Source organism: Macaca fascicularis, chromosome Y, assembly GCF_037993035.2.
Source record: "Macaca fascicularis isolate 582-1 chromosome Y, T2T-MFA8v1.1".
Taxonomy (NCBI): Eukaryota; Metazoa; Chordata; class Mammalia; order Primates; family Cercopithecidae; genus Macaca; species Macaca fascicularis.
The window spans coordinates 169,244-187,703 of NC_132903.1; the positions used below are offsets into that span (position 1 = coordinate 169,244).

An 18,460-nucleotide genomic window follows, 5' to 3' on the forward strand; every position below is an offset into this window, starting at 1 on the left:
TTGGGAGGCCGAGGCGGGCGGATCAGCTGAACTCGGGAGTTCGAGACCAGCCTGACCAACGCGGTGAGACCCACTCGCGACTAAAAATGTGAAAAATTAGCTGGGAATGGTGGCAGGGGCCTGTAATCCCACCGGTTCTGGAGGCTGAGGCAGGAGAATCACTTGAATCCAGGAGGCGGAGGCTGCAGTGAGCTGAGATCGTGCCACTGCATTCCAGCCTGGGCAACAGAGCAAGACCCTGTCGCTCCACATACACACACACACACACACGCACACACAGAGGAGTTATTCGTAGAAAGGAATATCTGCATTAAGATAAGAGGGTGTGGGCCAGGCGCGGTGGCTCAAGCCTGTAATCCCAGCACTTTGGGAGGCCGAGATGGGTGGATCACAAGGTCAGGAGATCGAGACCATCCTGGCTAACACGGTGAAACCCCGTCTCTACTAAAAATACAAAAAACTAGCCGGGCGCGGTGGCGGCGCCTGTAGTCCCAGCTACTCGGGAGGCTGAGGCAGGAGAATGGCGTAAACCCGGGAGGCGGAGCTTGCAGTGAGCTGAGATCCGGCCACTGCACTCCAGCCCGGGCGACAGAGCGAGACTCCGTCTCAAAAAAAAAAAAAAAAAAAAAAAAAGAGGGTGTGGAGATGAAGGTTTTTTGTGTTTGGATGGGAGTCTGGCTCTATCCCCCAGGCTGGAGTGCAGTGGCACCATCTCGGCTCGCTGCAACCTCCGCCTCCCGGGTTCAAGGGATTCTTCTGCCTCAGCCTCCCGAGTGGCTGGGATGACAGGCACCTGCCACACTCCTGGTTAACTTTTGTGTTTTTAGTAGAGACGGGGTTTCACCATGTTGGCCAGGCTGGTCTCGAACTCCTGACCTCAGGTGATCCACCTGCCTCAGCCTCCCAAAGTGTTCGGGATGACAGGCCTGAGCCACTGGGCCCCACCCAGACCTGCATTTTAACCTCCCCTCCACCCTGCGGCCCTGGGACCCTGGGCATCCGGAGGTTCACAGCGGCCCTCCTGGGCTGCTCCAGGCAGATCACTGCACGGCTGCAGAGAAGGGGCCAGCACCCTCCTGGGGACCCAGAGCCACAGCACAGGTGTGGTTGCTACTCTTGAAGAAAGAGCCTGAGGCTGAGCTGATAAATAATGGGTTCCTCCTCCTGGGCCCTGCAGGCTCTGGGGACCCTCCCTCTCTCCATCCCTCCCTCCCTCCCTCCCGCCCGCCCAGTCCTGGCAGCCGGGAAGGCCTGAGCTTATCAACTTAGCTGGGTCTGGGAGGAAGGGATTTTGGGAAGATGTAAATAAAAACAAAACCTGCAGCCAACTGGGAAGCCGTGCCTGAGAGTGGACGAGAAGGCAGCACGGGCAGCCGCCAGGAGCTGCAGACCCAAAGGATCTCGTCCTTTCTTGCGGCCCAGGGAGAGACCAGGCCTTTCATTCTGGGCTCAAGATCAACAATTCGAATTCCGAAGTCCCCCTGCGCCTGGGACCCAAGGTGGGTCTGCAGCTTCCGCTGAAGTTTGTCTCCTTTTCCCCAGGAGGCCTGGGCGTCTTCCCTTCCTCTGGGTCCCGTTTCTTTTATCTTTTCTTTTTTCTTTTTTCTTTTTTTTTTTTTTTTTGAGACGGAGTCTCGCTCTGTCGCCCAGGCTGGAGTGCAGTGGCGCGATCTCGGCTCACTGCAAGCTCCGCCTCCCGGGTTCACGCCATTCTCCTGCCTCAGCCTCCCGAGTAGCTGGGACTACAGGCGCCCGCCACCTCGCCCGGCTAGTTTTTTGTATTTTTTAGTAGAGACGGGGTTTCACCGGGTTAGCCAGGATGGTCTCGATCTCCCGACCTCGTGATCCGCCCGTCTCGGCCTCCCAAAGTGCTGGGATTACAGGCTTGAGCCACCGATATATTATATTTTAAATATATATTTATATTATATTTTATAATATAAATATTTTAAATATTTATAAATATATTTTATATATAAAATATATATTTATAGTATATTTTATATATAAAATATAAATTTATATATATATAAATTTATTTATATATATAAAAATATATATATTTATATTTTATATATAAAATATATATTTATATTTATATATATATAAATAAATATTTATATATATAAATATATATAAAATATATTTATATTATATTTTATATATAAAATATATATATTATATTTTATATATAAAATATATATTATTATATTTTATATGTAATAAATAGATATTTATATTATATTTTATATGTAACAAATAGATATTTATATATTTTATATGTAATAAATAGATATTTATATTATATTTTATATGTAATAAATATATATTTATATTTTATATGTAATAAATATATATTTATATTATATTTTATATGTAATAAATATATATTTATATTATATTTTACATATAAAATATATATTTATATTATATTTTACATATAAAATAAATATATATTTATATTATATATTTATATATCCGTTTTTTTGGGGGGCAGAGTCTTGCTGTGTCGCCCAGGCTGCAGTGCAGTGGTGATAGGCGCTGGTGGTGCAGGAACACCAGGTTCTTCCTCTCCAGTGGAATTAAATAAGGCCACACGGACACACGTGCAGTGGTTTTTAAGGAGCGCAGCGTTTAATAGGCAAGAAGGGAAGGGAGGGCCGGGCAGGTGGCTCAGGCCTGGGATCCCGGCACCGCGGAGGCGGCGGGGAGCCTAGATCGCGCCATTTCACTGCAGTCTGGGCAACCAGAGCGAAATTCCGTCTCAAAAAAAAAAAAAAAAAAAAAAGGCGACAAGGGGGAAAGGAAAAGGAAGTATCTCCCCGGACGGAGGCCGAGGGACCGGGGGCTCCAAAGCGGAGGGAGGAGGGAGGAGACCAGCCCGGGTAACGCGGCGCCTGGAGGAGGCGTGGCTGATTTGCATAGCGCTCAGCGGATTGGTCTGACCAGGCCTGTCATTCACGTAGCCCGCGAAAAACGTGGCCCGCCCAGCCCAGCCCCGTCATATGCAAATACAGGCGCCATGATGTTCTACGCGCCTGGCGGTGTGTGGGGGCGGCCGGGATGTCAGGAATGTGTGGGGGCGGCCGGGATGGCGGAACGTGTGGGGGCGGCCGGGATGTCAGGAATGTGTGGGGGCGGCCGGGATGGCGGTGTGTGGGGGCGGCCGGGATGGCGGAACGTGTGGGGGCGGCCGGGAGGGCGGGAACGTGTGGGGGCGGCCGGGAGGGCGGGAACGTGTGGGGGCGGCCATGATAGCGGAACGTGTGGGGGCGGCCGAGAGGGCGGGACCAGGTGGGGGAGGCCAGGATGTCAGGAACGTGTGGGGGCGGCCGGGATGTCAGGAATGTGTGGGGGCGGCCGGGATGGCGGGAACGTGTGGGGGCGGCCATGATGGCGGGTGTGTGGGGGCGGCCGGGATGGCGGGAACGTGTGGGGGCGGCCATGATGGCGGGTGTGTGGGGGCGGCCGGGATGGCGGGAACGTGTGGGGGCGGCCGGGAGGGCGGGAACGTGTGGGGGCGGCCATGATGGCGGGTGTGTGGGGGCGGCCGGGAGGGCGGGACCAGGTGGGGGCGGCCAGGATGGCGGGAACGTGTAGGGGCGGCCATGATGGCGGGTGTGTGGGGGTGGCCGGGAGGGCGGGAACGTGTGGGGGCGGCCATGATAGCGGAACGTGTGGGGGCGGCCGGGATGTCAGGCACAGGTGGGGGCGGCCATGATGGCGGGAACGTGTGGGGGCGGCCATGATGGCGGTATGTGGGGGCGGCCATGATGGCGGGAACGTGTGGGGGCGGCCGGGAGGGCGGGAACGTGTGGGGGCGGCCATGGTGGTGGTATGTGGGGGCGGCCGGGATGTCAGGCACAGGTGGGGGCGGCCATGATGGCGGAACGTGTGGGGGCGGCCGGGAGGTCAGGCACAGGTGGGGGCGGCCATTATGGCGGTATGTGGGGGCGGCCGGGAGGTCAGGCACAGGTGGGGGCGACGGCAAGACGGCAGCGGTGGGAATTGGCCTGTTGACGGCGCCCAGCTTTAATGGCTCGCATTTGCCTATTAAGGGTTGCCCAGCGGGGTCTGAGAGCCGGGGCTTTCACGCTAGACAAGAAACGTTTTTTGGAGCTGCAAAAACACTTTCCAAGGACCCCTTTTCCTCTCTTTCCCTCCTTTTTAAATTTTTTTTGGAGATGGGGGAGCTTCACTCTTGTTGCCCAGGCTGGAGGGCAGTGACCCCATCTCTGTGCACTGCAGCCTCCGCCTCCCGAGTTCAAGCGATTCTCCTGCTTCAGCCTCCCAATTAGCTGGGGTCACAGGCATGTGGCACCACGCCTGGCTAATTTTTTGTATTTTTAGTAGAGACGGGGTTTCATCATGTTGGTCAGGCTGGTCTTGAACCCCCAACCTCAGGTGATCCACCGGCCTCGTTCTCCAAAAGTGCTGGGAGTACAGGCGTCAGCCATCGCCCCCAGCCCCCTTTTCCTCTCCATCTGTCTAAAATAATGTCTTAATAACTCTTACCACAGTGGTGATATTTCGGCCCACTGCAACCTCCGCCTCCCGGGTTCAAGTGATTCTCCTGCCTCAGCCTCCCAAGTAGCTGGGATAACAGGTGCATGCCAGCACGCCTGGTTGATTTTTGTATTTTTAGTAGACACGGGGTTTCACCATGTTGGCCAGTGTGGTCTCGAACTCCTGACCTCAGGTGGTCCACGCACCTCGGCCTCCCAAAGTGCTGGGATGACAGGAGAGGGCCACCGCGCCCGGCCGGCCCCACAGTAATTTAATATGCAGCCCAGAATGGGGCTTTTTTCCCACCTAATGTGCAAGATTCTCAAGCTCCGTTTTCCAAGTTCACCTGCATTACAGATGCAGTTTTTTCTGTTCTGTGTGTGTGCACAGAAGGCCCAGGAGTTAATTTACTCGGTTAAGGATTAAAGTTATGAAGCAGGCCGGGCACGGACGCGCTCACACCTAGAATCCCAGCACTTTGAAAGGCTGAGATGAGAGGATCTCTTGAGTCCGGGAGTTCCAGACCAGACTGGGCAACATAGCAAGACCCCATCTTCCTTCCCTCCCTTTCTTCCCTTCCTTCCTTCCTTCCTTCCTTCCTTCCTTCCTTCCTTCCTTCCTTCCTTCCTTCCTTCCTTCCTTCCTTCCTTCTTTCCTTCCTTCCCTCCCTTCCCTCCCTTCCTTCCCTTCCTTCCCTTCCTTCCTTTCCTTCTTTCTTTCTTGACAGGGTCTCACTCAGTTGCCCAGGCTGGAGTGCAGTGGTGCAATCTCCGCTCACTGTAACCTCCACCTCCCAGAGGCTCAAGTGATTCTCCTGCCTCAGCCTCCCAAGTAGCTGGGACTACAGGCTATGTCACTACTGCCCAGCTAATTTTTTTTGTATTTTTAGTAGAGACGGGGTTTCAGCATGTTGGCCAAGCTAGTCTTGAACTCCTGACCTCAAATGTTCCACGCAACTCAGCCTCCCAAAGTGCTGGGATTATAGGCGTGGGTCACCCAGCATGACCTATTTATTTCTTGAGACAGCCTCACTCTGTCACTGAGGCTGGAGTGCAGTGGCGCCGTCTCGGCTCACCGCAACCTTTGCCTCCCGAGCTCAAGTGATTCTCCCGTGTCAGTCTCCTGAGCAGCTGGGATTATAGGCGTCTGCCCTCACGCCTGGCTAATTTTTGTATTTTTAGTAGAGATGGGGTTTCACCATCTTATCCAGGCTGGTCTTGAACTCCTGACCTCGTGATCCACCCGCCTCGGCCTCCCAAAGTGCTGGGATGACAGGCGTGAGCCACCGCGTCCGGCCTAAGATCCCCTATTTTTCAGGCCATTCCTCTGAGCTGTCAGGGCTTGTGCCCTCAGCGAGTCAGACTTTGACTTGAGCGTGATGTATCCAGGCGTTCATTCCAGTATCTTTCACTGCTGAGCGGGTTCGAGAAGAACAGGGTTAGGGCTCTTCCCAGCTTGGCTTAGTGAAGGAGAGAGATGACAGTTTTCACTAACACCAGATTTCCTGGGTGAGATAAAGGTGCTTTTATTTCCTGGGGCTGCCGTTCTGGTACTTGGGTTAATTTTTGTTGGAAGTGAGCTAGAGAGGTTACATGCTTACCCAGTTGAGAGGTTTTTCTGTCTGAAAACAAATCTCTGAGCACATTGATACGTTTTATCCTCTCCCAAGTGAAAAGCTTTGGTGAAGGATTTTACGAAACTCTGGCCGGGCACGGTGGCTCTCGCCTGTCATCCCAGCACTTTGGGAGGCCGAGGCGGGCGGATCACGAGGTCAGCAGATGGAGACCATCCTGGCTAACATGATGAGACCTCATCTCTACTAAAAAACAAACAAACAAACAAAAAACCCAAAAGATTAGCCAGGCATGGTGGCGGGCGCATCTACTCCCAACTACTCGGGAGGCTGAGGTGGGAGAATCGCTTAAACCCAGGGGGTGGAGGTTGCAGTGAGCCGAGATCACACCACTGCACTCCAGCCTGGGTGACAGAGTGAGACTCCGTCTCAAAAAACAAAAACAAAAACCAAAACCTTCATTGGCTGCAGCCTGGCAAATAGAGTTTGCCATCCTGACTGGAGCCCAACAGCTGACAAGCGTACCCCTGAGAAGGGGCTTTCTCTATTTCTGTAGTGGAATACTGAGGTTTAGTTTCTTTTATGGAGTCCTCCTGGATTAGAAGGGCTGGAAGTGTGTTACTGCCTTGAGGCTTCCTTGCCTTTGATTTGGCCGCCTGATCAGCTAATCTCTTTCCTTTGGGCTACTTTGTCTGTTCCCTTTTGATGTTACAATACATCCCTGCTGTCTCTCCTGGAAGAAAAACTGAGAATAATGACCTGCTAATTTCCTGGTGAGGTTATCTATCTGTCTATCTATGTGTCTGTCTGTCTATCTATCTATCTATCTATCCATCCATCTATCTATCTGTTATCTACCTATCTCCATCATCTATCTATCTATCTGTTATCTACCTATCTCCATCATCCATCTATCTATCTGTTATCTACCTATCTCCATCATCCATCTATCTATCTGTTATCTACCTATCTCCATCATCTATCTATCTATCTGTTATCTACCTATCTCCATCATCTATCTATCTATCTGTTATCTACCTATCTCCATCATCTATCTATCTATCTGTTATCTACCTATCTCCATCATCTATCTATCTATCTGTTATCTACCTATCTCCATCATCTATCTATCTATCTGTTATCTACCTATCTCCATCATCTATCTATCTATCTGTTATCTACCTATCTCCATCATCTATCTATCTATCTGTTATCTACCTATCTCCATCATCTATCTATCTATCCATCTATCTATCTATCTATCCATCTATCTATCTATCTATCCATCTATCTATCTATCTATCTATCTATCTATCTATCCATCTATCTATCTGTTATCTACCTATCTCCATCATCTATCTATCTATCTGTTATCTACCTATCTCCATCATCTATCTATCTATCTATCTATCTATCCATCTATCTATCTATCTATCTATCTATCCATCTATCTATCTGTTATCTACCTATCTCCATCATCTATCTATCTATCTTCTCTATCATCTCTATCTATATATATCTATGTGTCTATATATATCTCTCTCTTTATCATCTCTCTCTATATCTATATCTATCTCTCTATATCTATAGCTATCTCTCTATCTCTATCTGTCTGTCTGTCTATATTTTTGAGACAGAGTTTCACTCTTCTTGCCCAGGCTGCAGTGCAGTGGTGCAATCTCAGCTCACTGCAACCTCCATCTCCTGGGTTCAAGCGATTCTCCTGCCTCAGCCTGCTGAGTAGCTGGGATGACAGGCACCCGCCACCACGCCCAGGTAACTTTTGTATTTTTACTAGACACGGGGTTTCATCCCATTGGTCAGGCTGGTCTTGAACTCCCGACCTCAGGTGATCCTCCCGCCTCGGCCTCCCGAAGTGCTGGGATGACATGCGTGAGCCACCGCGCCCTACCTTCCTGGTGATATTTTATAGGAGATCCATTCGTGGTAAGAAGATGCTTTTCCTTCTGAATGGCAGCATGAGCATGGATAATCAGGAAAGCGTTCTAGGAATCAGCATCCATGTTAGCTACGTTTCCCTGGCGTAATTTAAGTGCTGTTATAAGAGCTATCAGCTAATTGAGCTCTTGAATCTCCGGAGAGTGACTGCTTATCTTGCTTTACTGGCTGCTGGCTAAGAGCTGTCCCTAGAGGGCAGTCGTCCTGGCACATTGTGTGCAGTGGAAACAGTTATTTCCTAGGCTTAACTTGGAGGCTTTTCATGACAGTAGAGCTGGCATGACAGTGGCTTGGAAACGTATGTAAATAGGTCCTCCTAACTACCACTCAGATTGAGAAAATGATTGGATTAGAGTTTTTCCTGAGATGCCCCTTATAGGAAGTGGGGAGGCCTGGAAGAGGGAGGAGAAAGGAGAGAGGACAAAGGAGGGAGGCCGGCTCTAGTGTTTAGAAGGAGGTCTGTTTTCCTTCCATTTCCGGAATCGCCCGGGGCCGTGTGCTGTGATGGCATTTGGAGCCACTGGAGCAGGGGGTTTGCACCCACTGACCTCCCACTCTGGGAGCAGTTCTGTCCCCACTGCTTTTCACCACAGGCTGGGCAGGAGCGAGGTGACTCTGTCTTGCTGCCCGGCCATTCCTTTTTTTTTTTTTTTTTTTTTGAGGCGGAGTCTCGCTCTGTCCCCCAGGCTGGAGTGCAGGGGCGCAATCTCAGCTCACTGCAAGCTCCGCCTCCCGGGTTCCCGCCATTCTCCTGCCTCAGCCTCCTGAGTAGCTGGGACTACAGGCGCCGCCACCTTGCTCGGCTAGTTTTTTGTAGTTTTTAGTAGAGACGGGGTTTCACCGTGTTAGCCAGGATGGTCTCGATCTCCTGACCTCGTGATCCGCCCGTCTCGGCCTCCCAAAGTGCTGGGATTACAGGCTTGAGCCACCGCGCCCAGCCATTCCTTTTTTTAAAATGTCCTGGCCTGCCACACTTTTAGCAACTACCGGATGCACCTGGGGAGATCTTGGAGTTTGCAAGCCTGCCAAGCTGTTGCTAGAGGCTTTGTCCTTCTCCTGAGGTTTCTCTTTTTCTTTTGTGCCTCCTCCTGGTGCCTATTATTATTATTGTTATTTATTTTTTTGAGACGGAGTCTTGCTCTGTCAGTAGGCTGGAGTGCAGTGACGTGATCTCGGCTCACTGCCACCTCCACGTCCCGGGTTTAAGCGATTCTCCTGCCTCAGCCTCCTGAATAGCTGGGATTACAGGCGTGTGCAACCACGCCTGGCTAATTTTTGTATTTTGACTAGAGACGGGGGTTTCACCATGTCGGTGAGGCTGGTCTCGAACTTGTGACCTCGTGATCCGCCCGCCTCGGCCTCCCAAAGTGCTGCCCGGCCACGAAGAGGATTTCTGTTCCCACTAGGGGACGCTGTTGCCTTAGAAATACCATGCACTGGCCGGGTGCGGTGGCTCATGCCTGTCATCTCAGCACTCTGGGAAGCTGAGGTGGGTGGATCACCTGAGGTCGGGAGTTCGAGACCAGCCTGACGAACATGGAGAAACCCCGTCTCTACTAAAAATACAAAAATTAGCCGGGCGTGGTGGCAGGTGCCTGTCATCCCAGCTACTCTAGAGTCTGAGGCAGAAGAATCGCTTGAACCCGGGAGGCGGAGGTTGCGGTGAGCTGAGATCGCGCCACTGCACTCCAGCCTGGGCAAAAAGAGCGAAACAACGTCTCAAAAAAAAAGAAAAAAAAAAGCGCCGGGCGCGGTGGCTCAAGCCTGTAATCCCAGCACTTTGGGAGGCCAAGACGGGCGGATCACGAGGTCAGGAGTTCGAGACCATCCTGGCTAACACGGTGAAACCCCGTCTCTACTAAAAAATACAAAAAACTAGCCGGGCGAGGTGGCGGGCGCCTGTAGTCCCGGCTACTCGGGAGGCTGAGGCAGGAGAATGGCGTGAACCCGGGAGGCGGAGCTTGCAGTGAGCTGAGATCCGGCCACTGCACTCCAGCCTGGGCGACACAGCGAGACTCCGTCTCAAAAAAAAAGAAAAAAAAAGAAAAAAAAGGAAATACCATGCACCTGCTAGAGAATTAGTACCAAGTAACTTTACTTAGGGGGAAAGGAGAGAACCGTATTCCTGGAAGCCTGAGCTGTATCCCTGGTCGACAGCATTTCCTGGTGTGGCCCAACAGGATTCCTTCCCTAGGCTGTAAAAATTCCCGTGCATTCGACAGAGAGACCGCGGATAGAGAAGGAAGGGAAGAAGGAAAGCTTTGCGGTAGGATAGCTGGACGACAACCCTGAGATTAAAGGACAGATCTGAGGGTGAGATTCTTCCCATCCTCACCGCTCTTGTGAATGAATTCCCGGCCAATGCACCAAACTGCTATGGCTCCGGTGACTGGAGGGACACCCGGGTCCTTGGTCTCGCGCCAGTTTAGATGACATGGCGTGGACACACGTGGAGTGGTTTTAAGGAACGGAGAATTTATTAGGCAACAAAGAAGGAAGGGAGAAGGCCAGGAGTGATGGCTCACGCCTGTCATCCCAGCACTTTGGGAGGCCGAGGCAGGTGGATCACGAGGTGCCTCAGCCTCCCGAGTAGCTGGGACTACAGGTCCCCGCCAGTACGCCTGGCTAATTTTTGTATCTTTAGTAGAGAGGGGGTTTCACCATGTTGGCCAGACTGGTCTTGAACTCCTGAGCTCGTGATCCGCCCGCCTCAGCCTCCCAAAGTGCTGGGATGACAGGCGTGAGCCACCGTTCCCGGCCCCTCTCTCCCCTTTCTCAGGAAGTCTGATCTCCACCCCACACTCTCCACCACCCCAGCCCCTCCCAGGGGAAGCCATGACCCCTGTGTAAGCAGCACAACTTTAACCATAAAAAATCTCTCTCCTCTTCTTCTTCCTCAGGTTGCCCAGGGTTCACCTCCGATGGGCGGGCAGGTGAGCACTTCCAGCAGCTTCTCCAACCTGCGCTGCAGAAATGCGAACGAGGACTGGATGTCGGCACTGTGTCCCCAGCTCTGGGATGTGCCTCTACACCACCTCTCCATCCCAGGTGAGGGTGGGGTGGGGTGGGGCGGGGGCTGTTACCTCTGCGTTCCCCAGTGGAGATGCTGGCTGTAGGAGCAATCCTGGGTGTGGGGAAATCCTGCAAATCACACTGACGTGCATACACATATGTACATAGGCATGGACATGCGCAGACATGGACACACAGAGGCATGCACACATGTACACACGTATGCACAGGCATCTATGCACACATGCACACGTGCACATATGCACACATACACACATATGCACACATACACACATTCACACATACGCACACACATATGCACACATACACACAGACACACACACACGTGCATACTGTGTTGGTCTGTTCTCACCCTGCGAAGAAAGACATGTCTGAGACTGGGTAATTTATAAAAGAAAGAGGTTTAATGGACTCACCATTCTACCTGGCTGGGGAGGCCTCACAGTCACGGCAGAAGGTGGATGAGGAGCAAAGTCACGGGTTACCTGGTGGCAGACGAGAGCGTATGCCGGGGAGCTCCCCTTTCTGAAACCATCAGATCTCAAGAGACTTCCTGTCATCGGAACAGCATGGGAAAGACCCACCCCAAGATTCAGTGACGTCCCACCAGGTCCCTCCCATGACACCTGGGAATTGTGGGAGCTACAGTTCAAGATGAGATTTGGGTGTGGACACCGCCAAACCATATCACATACACAGATGCACATAGACACATAGGCACACGTGCATGCACACACACGCATGCACACATGTGCACACACACGGAAACATACACATGCATGCACACACAACTACATATGCACTCAGGCACGTACACTCACATTCATGCACATACATGCACACACACATGCAGATACCCACACATGCACATGGAAACACAGATGCATGCGCACACATACACATAAATGCACACACATGCATACACCTATAAACACATACATGCACACACGTATGCACACATGCACGTACCCACACATATGCACATGGAAGCACACATACACACACATGGAGGCCCATGCAGGCACATGTATACATGCACATAAGCACACACATGTACACACACCTGTATACCTGGACAGAGGCTCACACATACTCATGCACACATGTCTACATGGATGTAGGCTCACACACATATGCATGCAGATGTGCAGATGTGTCCACACATACTTATGCATATTCATGAACACACACATGCACAGGTGCACCTACACATGCACACACGTGTATATCCATATGTAACGTTGCACATATGCACACACAGGTATCCATACACATACATGCATATGCGTCCACAAACATGTACATACATGCACATAGACACATATGCATACACGTATGTATAGACGCTTGCCCCTATGCACACGCACAGGTATATGTGCATGTACACATATACCTACACATGGACACATGTAGATAAGGCACATACACATGCACAATGTATACACATTTGTACTTATGCACACATATATGCACATGCACATATACAGATGTGTGTACACATGAGGCTATGTGTATATGTGTACATGTGTGCATATGAGTACATATACATGTATATCTTTGTATATGTATATACAGCTATGTGTATATGTGTATATGTACGTGTATGTATATATGTGTATATGTATGTATATATATGCGTATATGTGTATATGCGTATATATGTGTATGTGCATATGTGTATATATGTGTATATGTGTATATATGTATGTTGTATGTGCATGTGTATATATACATGTATACGTGTATATGTGTATATGTGTATATATATGTATGTGCATATGCGTATATGTGTGTGTATGTGTATATATGTGTATGTATATATGTGCATGTGTATATATACATGTATATGTGTATATACATATATACATATACATTTTCAGTTATATATATACAGATATATACATATCTGTATACACACAATATTTACGTTGATATTTAAATGTTATATTCATAAATGTATTTGTATACATTTAAATATACGTATCTTAACAACAACTACGTGTCATAGGCAGCAAATGCAAACGTCAGCCATCAGTCAGACTCCACAAAGATCTGTGTTTGTTGCGGCTCCCATGACAAGTGACCACACGTTAGGAGACGGCAAACAACAGAAATTAACTTTCTCCCAGTTCTAGGTATAGAAATCTGAAACAAGATATGGGCAGGACCACACTTCCTCCTGAGGCTCGAGGGGAGGGTCCTTCCTCCCTCTCTCAGCTCCTGGGGGCTCCAGGCATCCCTGGGCTTGTGGCCGCATCACTCCAGTCTCTGCCTCCGTCTCCACGTGGCCTCCTCTGGGTCTGTGTCTCCTAAGGACACCTGTCATTGCATTTAGGGCCCACCACAAAGCCAAGATGATTTCATTTTGAGAGCCTTCACTCAATTGCATGTGTAAAGACCCTATTTCCAAACAGGTTCTTGGGGGGGTTAAGGACTTGAACAGCTCTTTTGGTGATCACCACTCAGGTCATTTAAATTGTGTTCAGTTCCTTCTGGAGGCTCTAGGGGAGGATCCTTCCTGCCTCTCCTAGCTCTTGGGGGCTCCAGGCATCCCCTGGGCTTGTGGCCGTATCACTCCAGTCTGTGCCTCTGTCTCCACGTGGCCTCCTCCTCTGTGTCTGTGTCTCCTCCTCTGTCTCTTACATGGACACTTGTCACTGGATTTGGGGCCTGCCCTACTCCAGGATGATCTCATTTCAACCTCACAATATCTGCAGAGACCCGGTTTCCACACAGATCCCGTTCCCAGGTTCCAGGGGACATGAGTTTTGGGGGACGGCGTCCACCCCTCCCGCCATGCCTGTGCCCGTGCTGTGGGCGGGCGGCCGAGCACCTCACAGCAGGTGGCAGGGACGGGCCCGATGGTGACATGTCCGCGTGTGCTTTGCTCTCAGGGAGCCACGACACCATGACCTACTGCCTGAACAAGAAGTCCCCCATTTCGCACGAGGAGTCCCGGCTGCTGCAGCTGCTAAACAAGGCCTTCCCCTGTATCACGCGCCCCGTGGTGCTGAAATGGTCCGTCACCCAGGTAGGGTCTGAGTGGTGCCCTGTGGGCTCAGGAGGCAGATGGTGACTGTGGCTTTGCAGCAAAACGCAGCCCCTATCCCAGCCAGGGAGACAGGATGAAAACCAAAACCTGCTGTCCACCCAGAGCCCCCTTCCCAAAGGCAGAGGAGAGGGGAACACTGTTTTATTTGCTTATTTTATTTTAGTTTTCTTGAGACGGAGTCTCGCTCTGTCGCCCAGGCTGGAGTGCAGTGGCACAATCTCGGCTCACTGCAAGCTCCGCCTCCCGGGTTCACGCCATTCTCCTGCCTCAGCCTCCCGAGTAGCTGGGACTACAGGCGCCGCCACCACGCCCGGCTAATTTTTTGTGTTTTTAGTAGAGACGGGGTTTCACCATATTGGCCAGGATGGTGTCCATCTCCTGACCTCGTGATCCGCCCGCCTCGGCCTCCCAAAGTGCTGGGATGACAGGCGTGAGCCACCGTGTGCCCGGCCTGTCTCCTTCTTTCTGCCCCAACTGCAGCCCCTTCTGGTGACAGCTGGAAAGAGGGTGACTGGGGACCTGCAGGGACGTGGGTGAGACCCGTGTCAGGGCGGGGGCAGGTGGTCCCCGTGGCCGCAGAGCTCCCAGCACCAACAAACAGCTGTTGTTTCAACGTCCCCCTGGACAGCAGGACGTGTGGGTGGACAATCCCACAGCCCGTCCCTGAGCCCCCAGGCGCGGCGCTCAGCCAGGCCGACCTGACGGCAGCCTCTGTCCACAGGCGCTGGACGTCACGGAGCAGCTGGACGCCGGGGTGCGGTACCTGGACCTGCGGATCGCTCACATGCTGGAGGGCTCGGAGAAGAACCTGCACTTCGTCCACATGGTGTACACGACGGCCCTGGTGGAGGTGCGGCCGGGCTGAGGGGGACGCAACGGGGAGAGCTGGAGGTGGCCAAGCTCCCGTGGGGACGAAACGGCCACATGCAGATCTGGACAGGAGATGCTCGGCCTTTAATGGGATGGGGACGTCACCTGCAGACCCAGACAGGAGACGCTGACCCCTGGGAGTCCGTGACGGGGATTTCTTTGTTGCTTTTTTTTTTTTTTTTTTTGAGATGGAGTCTTGCTCTGTCGTCCAGGCTGGAGGGCAGTGGCACGATCTTGGCTCACTGCAACCTCCGCCTCCCGGGTTCAAGCAATTCTCCTGCCTCGGCCTCCCGAGTAGCTGGAATGACAGGCGTGTGCCACTGTGCCCCGCTAATTTTTCTATTTTTAGTCGAGATGGGGTTTCACTGTGTTGGCCAGGCTGGTCTCGAACTCCTGACCTCAGGTGATCCGCCCGCCTCTGCCTCCGCCTCCCAAAGTGCCGGGATGACAGGTGTCAGCCACCGTGCCCGGCCTTCCCCGTGTTAGAGTCATGCAGGACTCAGTCCGGCCCCCCGCCCTCCCCAGGACACACTCACGGAAATCTCGGAGTGGCTGGAGCGGCACCCGCGTGAGGTGGTCATCCTGGCCTGCAGGAACTTCGAGGGGCTGAGCGAGGACCTGCACGAGTACCTGGTCGCCTGCATCAAGAATATTTTCGGGGACATGCTGTGTCCTCGTGGGGTGAGGAGGGGGAAGGACGTCCCCACGTCTGTCCCGGGGCAGGGGGATCGTGACCCTCAGACTCCGTCTGCCACGCCCCAGGTGTGGGTGCTGCGATGATTCCTGTAGCAGGCGAAGCTGCTGAACGGGGCTCCCGGCTCTCCCACAGTGCGGGAGGGACCCTGGTGAGAACTGCTTCCCGTGACGGGTTTGGAAATGTGTGCAGTGCCAGCCGGGCGCGGTGGCTCACACCTGTCATCCCAGCAGTTTGGGAGGCCGAGACGGGCGGATCGTGAGATCAGAAGATCGAGACCATCCTGGCTAACACGGTGAAACCCCGTCTCTACTAAAAAATACAAAAAACTAGCCGGGCGAGGTGGCAGGTACCTGTCGTCCCAGCTACTCGGGAGGCTGAGGCCGGAGAATGGCTTGAACCCGGGAGGTGGAGGTTGCAGTGAGCCGAGATCGCACCATTGCACTCCAGCCTGGGCGACAGAGGGAGACTGTCTCAAAAAAAAAAAAAAAAGTATATATATACACACACACACACATACACACAGCATCTTCCTGGCTTCATGGAGCCCCCACCCCCGGTCAGCGTCCGTGTGGTTTCCCCAGGGGCCCAGGCAGCAGCCTCAGAACGGCAGAGACACGTGCCGGCCCCGTTCTGTACGCGGGGCCCCCCGTGTGCACATCTGTTCCTGGCTACAAATGTTCCTTTTAAAACATTTGTAAAGTAAAAGAAAAAATTTTTTTGATACTGAGTCTCGCTCTGTCTCTCAGGCTGGAGTGCAGTGGCGCGATCTCAGCTCACTGCAGCCTCCGCCTCCCGGGTTCGAACGATTCTCCTCCCTCAGCCTCCCGAGTCGCTGGGATGACAGGCGTACACCACCACGCCTGGCTAGTTTTTGTATCTTTAGTAGAGACGGAGTTCCACCACATCAGCCAGGCTGGTCTCAAACTCCTAACTTCAGCTGATCCACCCGCCTCGGCCTCCCAAAGTGCTGGGATGACAGGCCTGAGCCACCGCGCCCGGCCAGAATTTCACTTTCGGTTTATACTCATGTCGGGCCGTCCTCCCTCTCCGGCGTCCACACTTCTCGGCCTTCCTCTCTCGCGGGTGCCCCCCGTATCCCCGGCTCTCCTCTCTCCCCCGCACCCTTAACTCTGGTCCCTTGCAGGAGCTGCCGACGCTGCGGCAGCTGTGGTCCCGAGGACAGCAGGTCATCGTCTCCTACGAGGACGAGAGCTCCCTGGGCCGGCACTGCGAGCTGTGGCCAGGAATCCCCTACTGGTGGGGAAACACGGCGAAGACCGAGGCCCTCATCCGCTACCTGGAGACCATGAAGAGCTGCGGCCGCCCAGGTACCAGGGCGCGCCTGCTGGGGGTGGATTCCACACAGCCTCCTGGACGCCCTGCCGGAGGCCGGGTCCACGTGGACTGAAAACAATTTAAAAGGAATCCAGGAACTGGGCGTGGTTAAGCCTGCACCTGTAATCCCGGCACTTTGGGAGGCAGAGACGGGCGGATCACAAGGTCAGGAGATCGAGACCATCCTGGCGAACACGGTGAAACCCCGTCTCTACTAAAAATACAAAAAATGAGCCGGGCGAGGTGGCGGCACCTGTAGTCCCAGCTACTCGGAGGCTGAGGCGGGAGAATGGCAGGAACCCGGGAGGCGGAGGTTGCAGTGAGCCGAGATCGCACCACTGCACTCCAGCCTGGGCGACAGAGCCAGACTCCGTCTCAAAAAAAAAAAAAGCACCCAGGGAGAAAGCAGTCCACATACATTGGTAGGAGGAGGGATCAACAAGGTGTGGTCCATCCACGCTGTGGAATATTATGCAGCCATGAAAAGGAACGAGGCTCTGATGGGCATGAACCTTGAGGACATCACGCTCAGTGAGAGAAGCCAGACACAAAAGGCCACATAGTGTGTGAATCCGTTTACACAAAATGCCCAGAACAGGCCAATGCAGAGACAGAAAGAGGATGAGTGGTTGCCGGGGGCTGGGGGAGGGGAAATGAGGATGGACTGCTTCACGGAAACTGGGTCTCCCTTTTGGGGCGATGAGAATGTTCTGAAACTAGGGAGAGGTCGGAGTTGCACAATGTGAACGCACTATTTTTTTAGTTAATTCTTTTATAGAGAAGGGGTCTCACTGTGTTGCCCAGGCTGGTCTCAAACTCCTCGTGTCAGCTGGGCGTGGTGGCCCACACCTGTGATCCCAGCACTTTGGGAGGCCGAGGCGGGTGGATCACGAGGTCAGGAGATCGAGACCATCCTGGCTAACACGGTGAAACCCCGTCTCTACGAAAAATTAGCCGGGCGCGGTGGCGGGCGCCTGTAGTCCCAACTACTCGGGAGGCTGAGGCAGGAGAATGGCAGGAACCCGGGAGGCGGAGCTTGCAGTGAGCCGAGATCGCGCCCCTGCGCTCCAGCCCGGGTGATAGAGCGAGACTCTGTCTTGGAAAAAAAAAAAAAAGGTAACTTTCTAGTATGTGAATTTCACAATTTTTGTAAGAGAGCCACCGAGGGGCTGTGAGGTGCAGGCAGCACTGGCAGGAGCCCGAGGGCTGGAGGAAGGAAGGTCCTCCCTGAGGGGATGGTGGCAGGTGCGGCCGTCTCGGTCCTGCTGCATCCCACGGGGTCAACGTAAAACCCAGCTCACCGGCCGGGCAAAGGAGCAGCTTTTGTCAACTTGGTCTCTCGCCCTCACAGGTGAACCAGATTAGACTTCAGGAATGTCTCTTTTTTTTAAACAGAGTCTTGCTCTTGTCGCCCAGGCTGGAGTGGAGTGACGCG

General features: G+C 52.6%; 1 protein-coding gene and 1 long non-coding RNA gene across 22 annotated transcripts in view; one reads left to right on the top strand and one right to left on the bottom strand.

Annotated features, from left to right (window-relative positions):
- Positions 1 to 18,460, top strand: part of LOC102122539 (PI-PLC X domain-containing protein 1) — a 58,384-nt gene that overhangs the window by 24,470 nt on the left and 15,454 nt on the right. For 9 of the 21 annotated variants that reach the window (XM_074030358.1, XM_074030355.1, XM_074030356.1 and 6 more), the window contains exons 1-5: positions 10,948 to 11,086; positions 13,966 to 14,102; positions 14,845 to 14,973; positions 15,519 to 15,674; positions 16,835 to 17,018. In XM_074030358.1, the coding sequence (XP_073886459.1) occupies positions 10,960 to 11,086; positions 13,966 to 14,102; positions 14,845 to 14,973; positions 15,519 to 15,674; positions 16,835 to 17,018 (733 nt within the window). In that variant the 5' untranslated portion in view covers positions 10,948 to 10,959. Of the gene's footprint in view, positions 1 to 1,344; positions 1,500 to 3,003; positions 3,045 to 3,642; positions 3,755 to 7,737; positions 7,856 to 10,938; positions 11,087 to 13,965; positions 14,103 to 14,844; positions 14,974 to 15,518; positions 15,675 to 16,834; positions 17,019 to 18,460 lie in introns of those variants that run through there. The other 12 variants (XM_074030364.1, XM_074030365.1, XM_065538265.2 and 9 more) reach the window with 6 other exon arrangements.
- LOC123570869 (uncharacterized) lies at positions 14,097 to 15,653 on the bottom strand. Its single transcript, XR_006695086.3, has 3 exons — positions 15,530 to 15,653; positions 14,822 to 15,098; positions 14,097 to 14,642 (listed from the first exon to the last, which is right to left on the bottom strand). It is a non-coding gene; the product is annotated as an uncharacterized lncRNA (long non-coding RNA).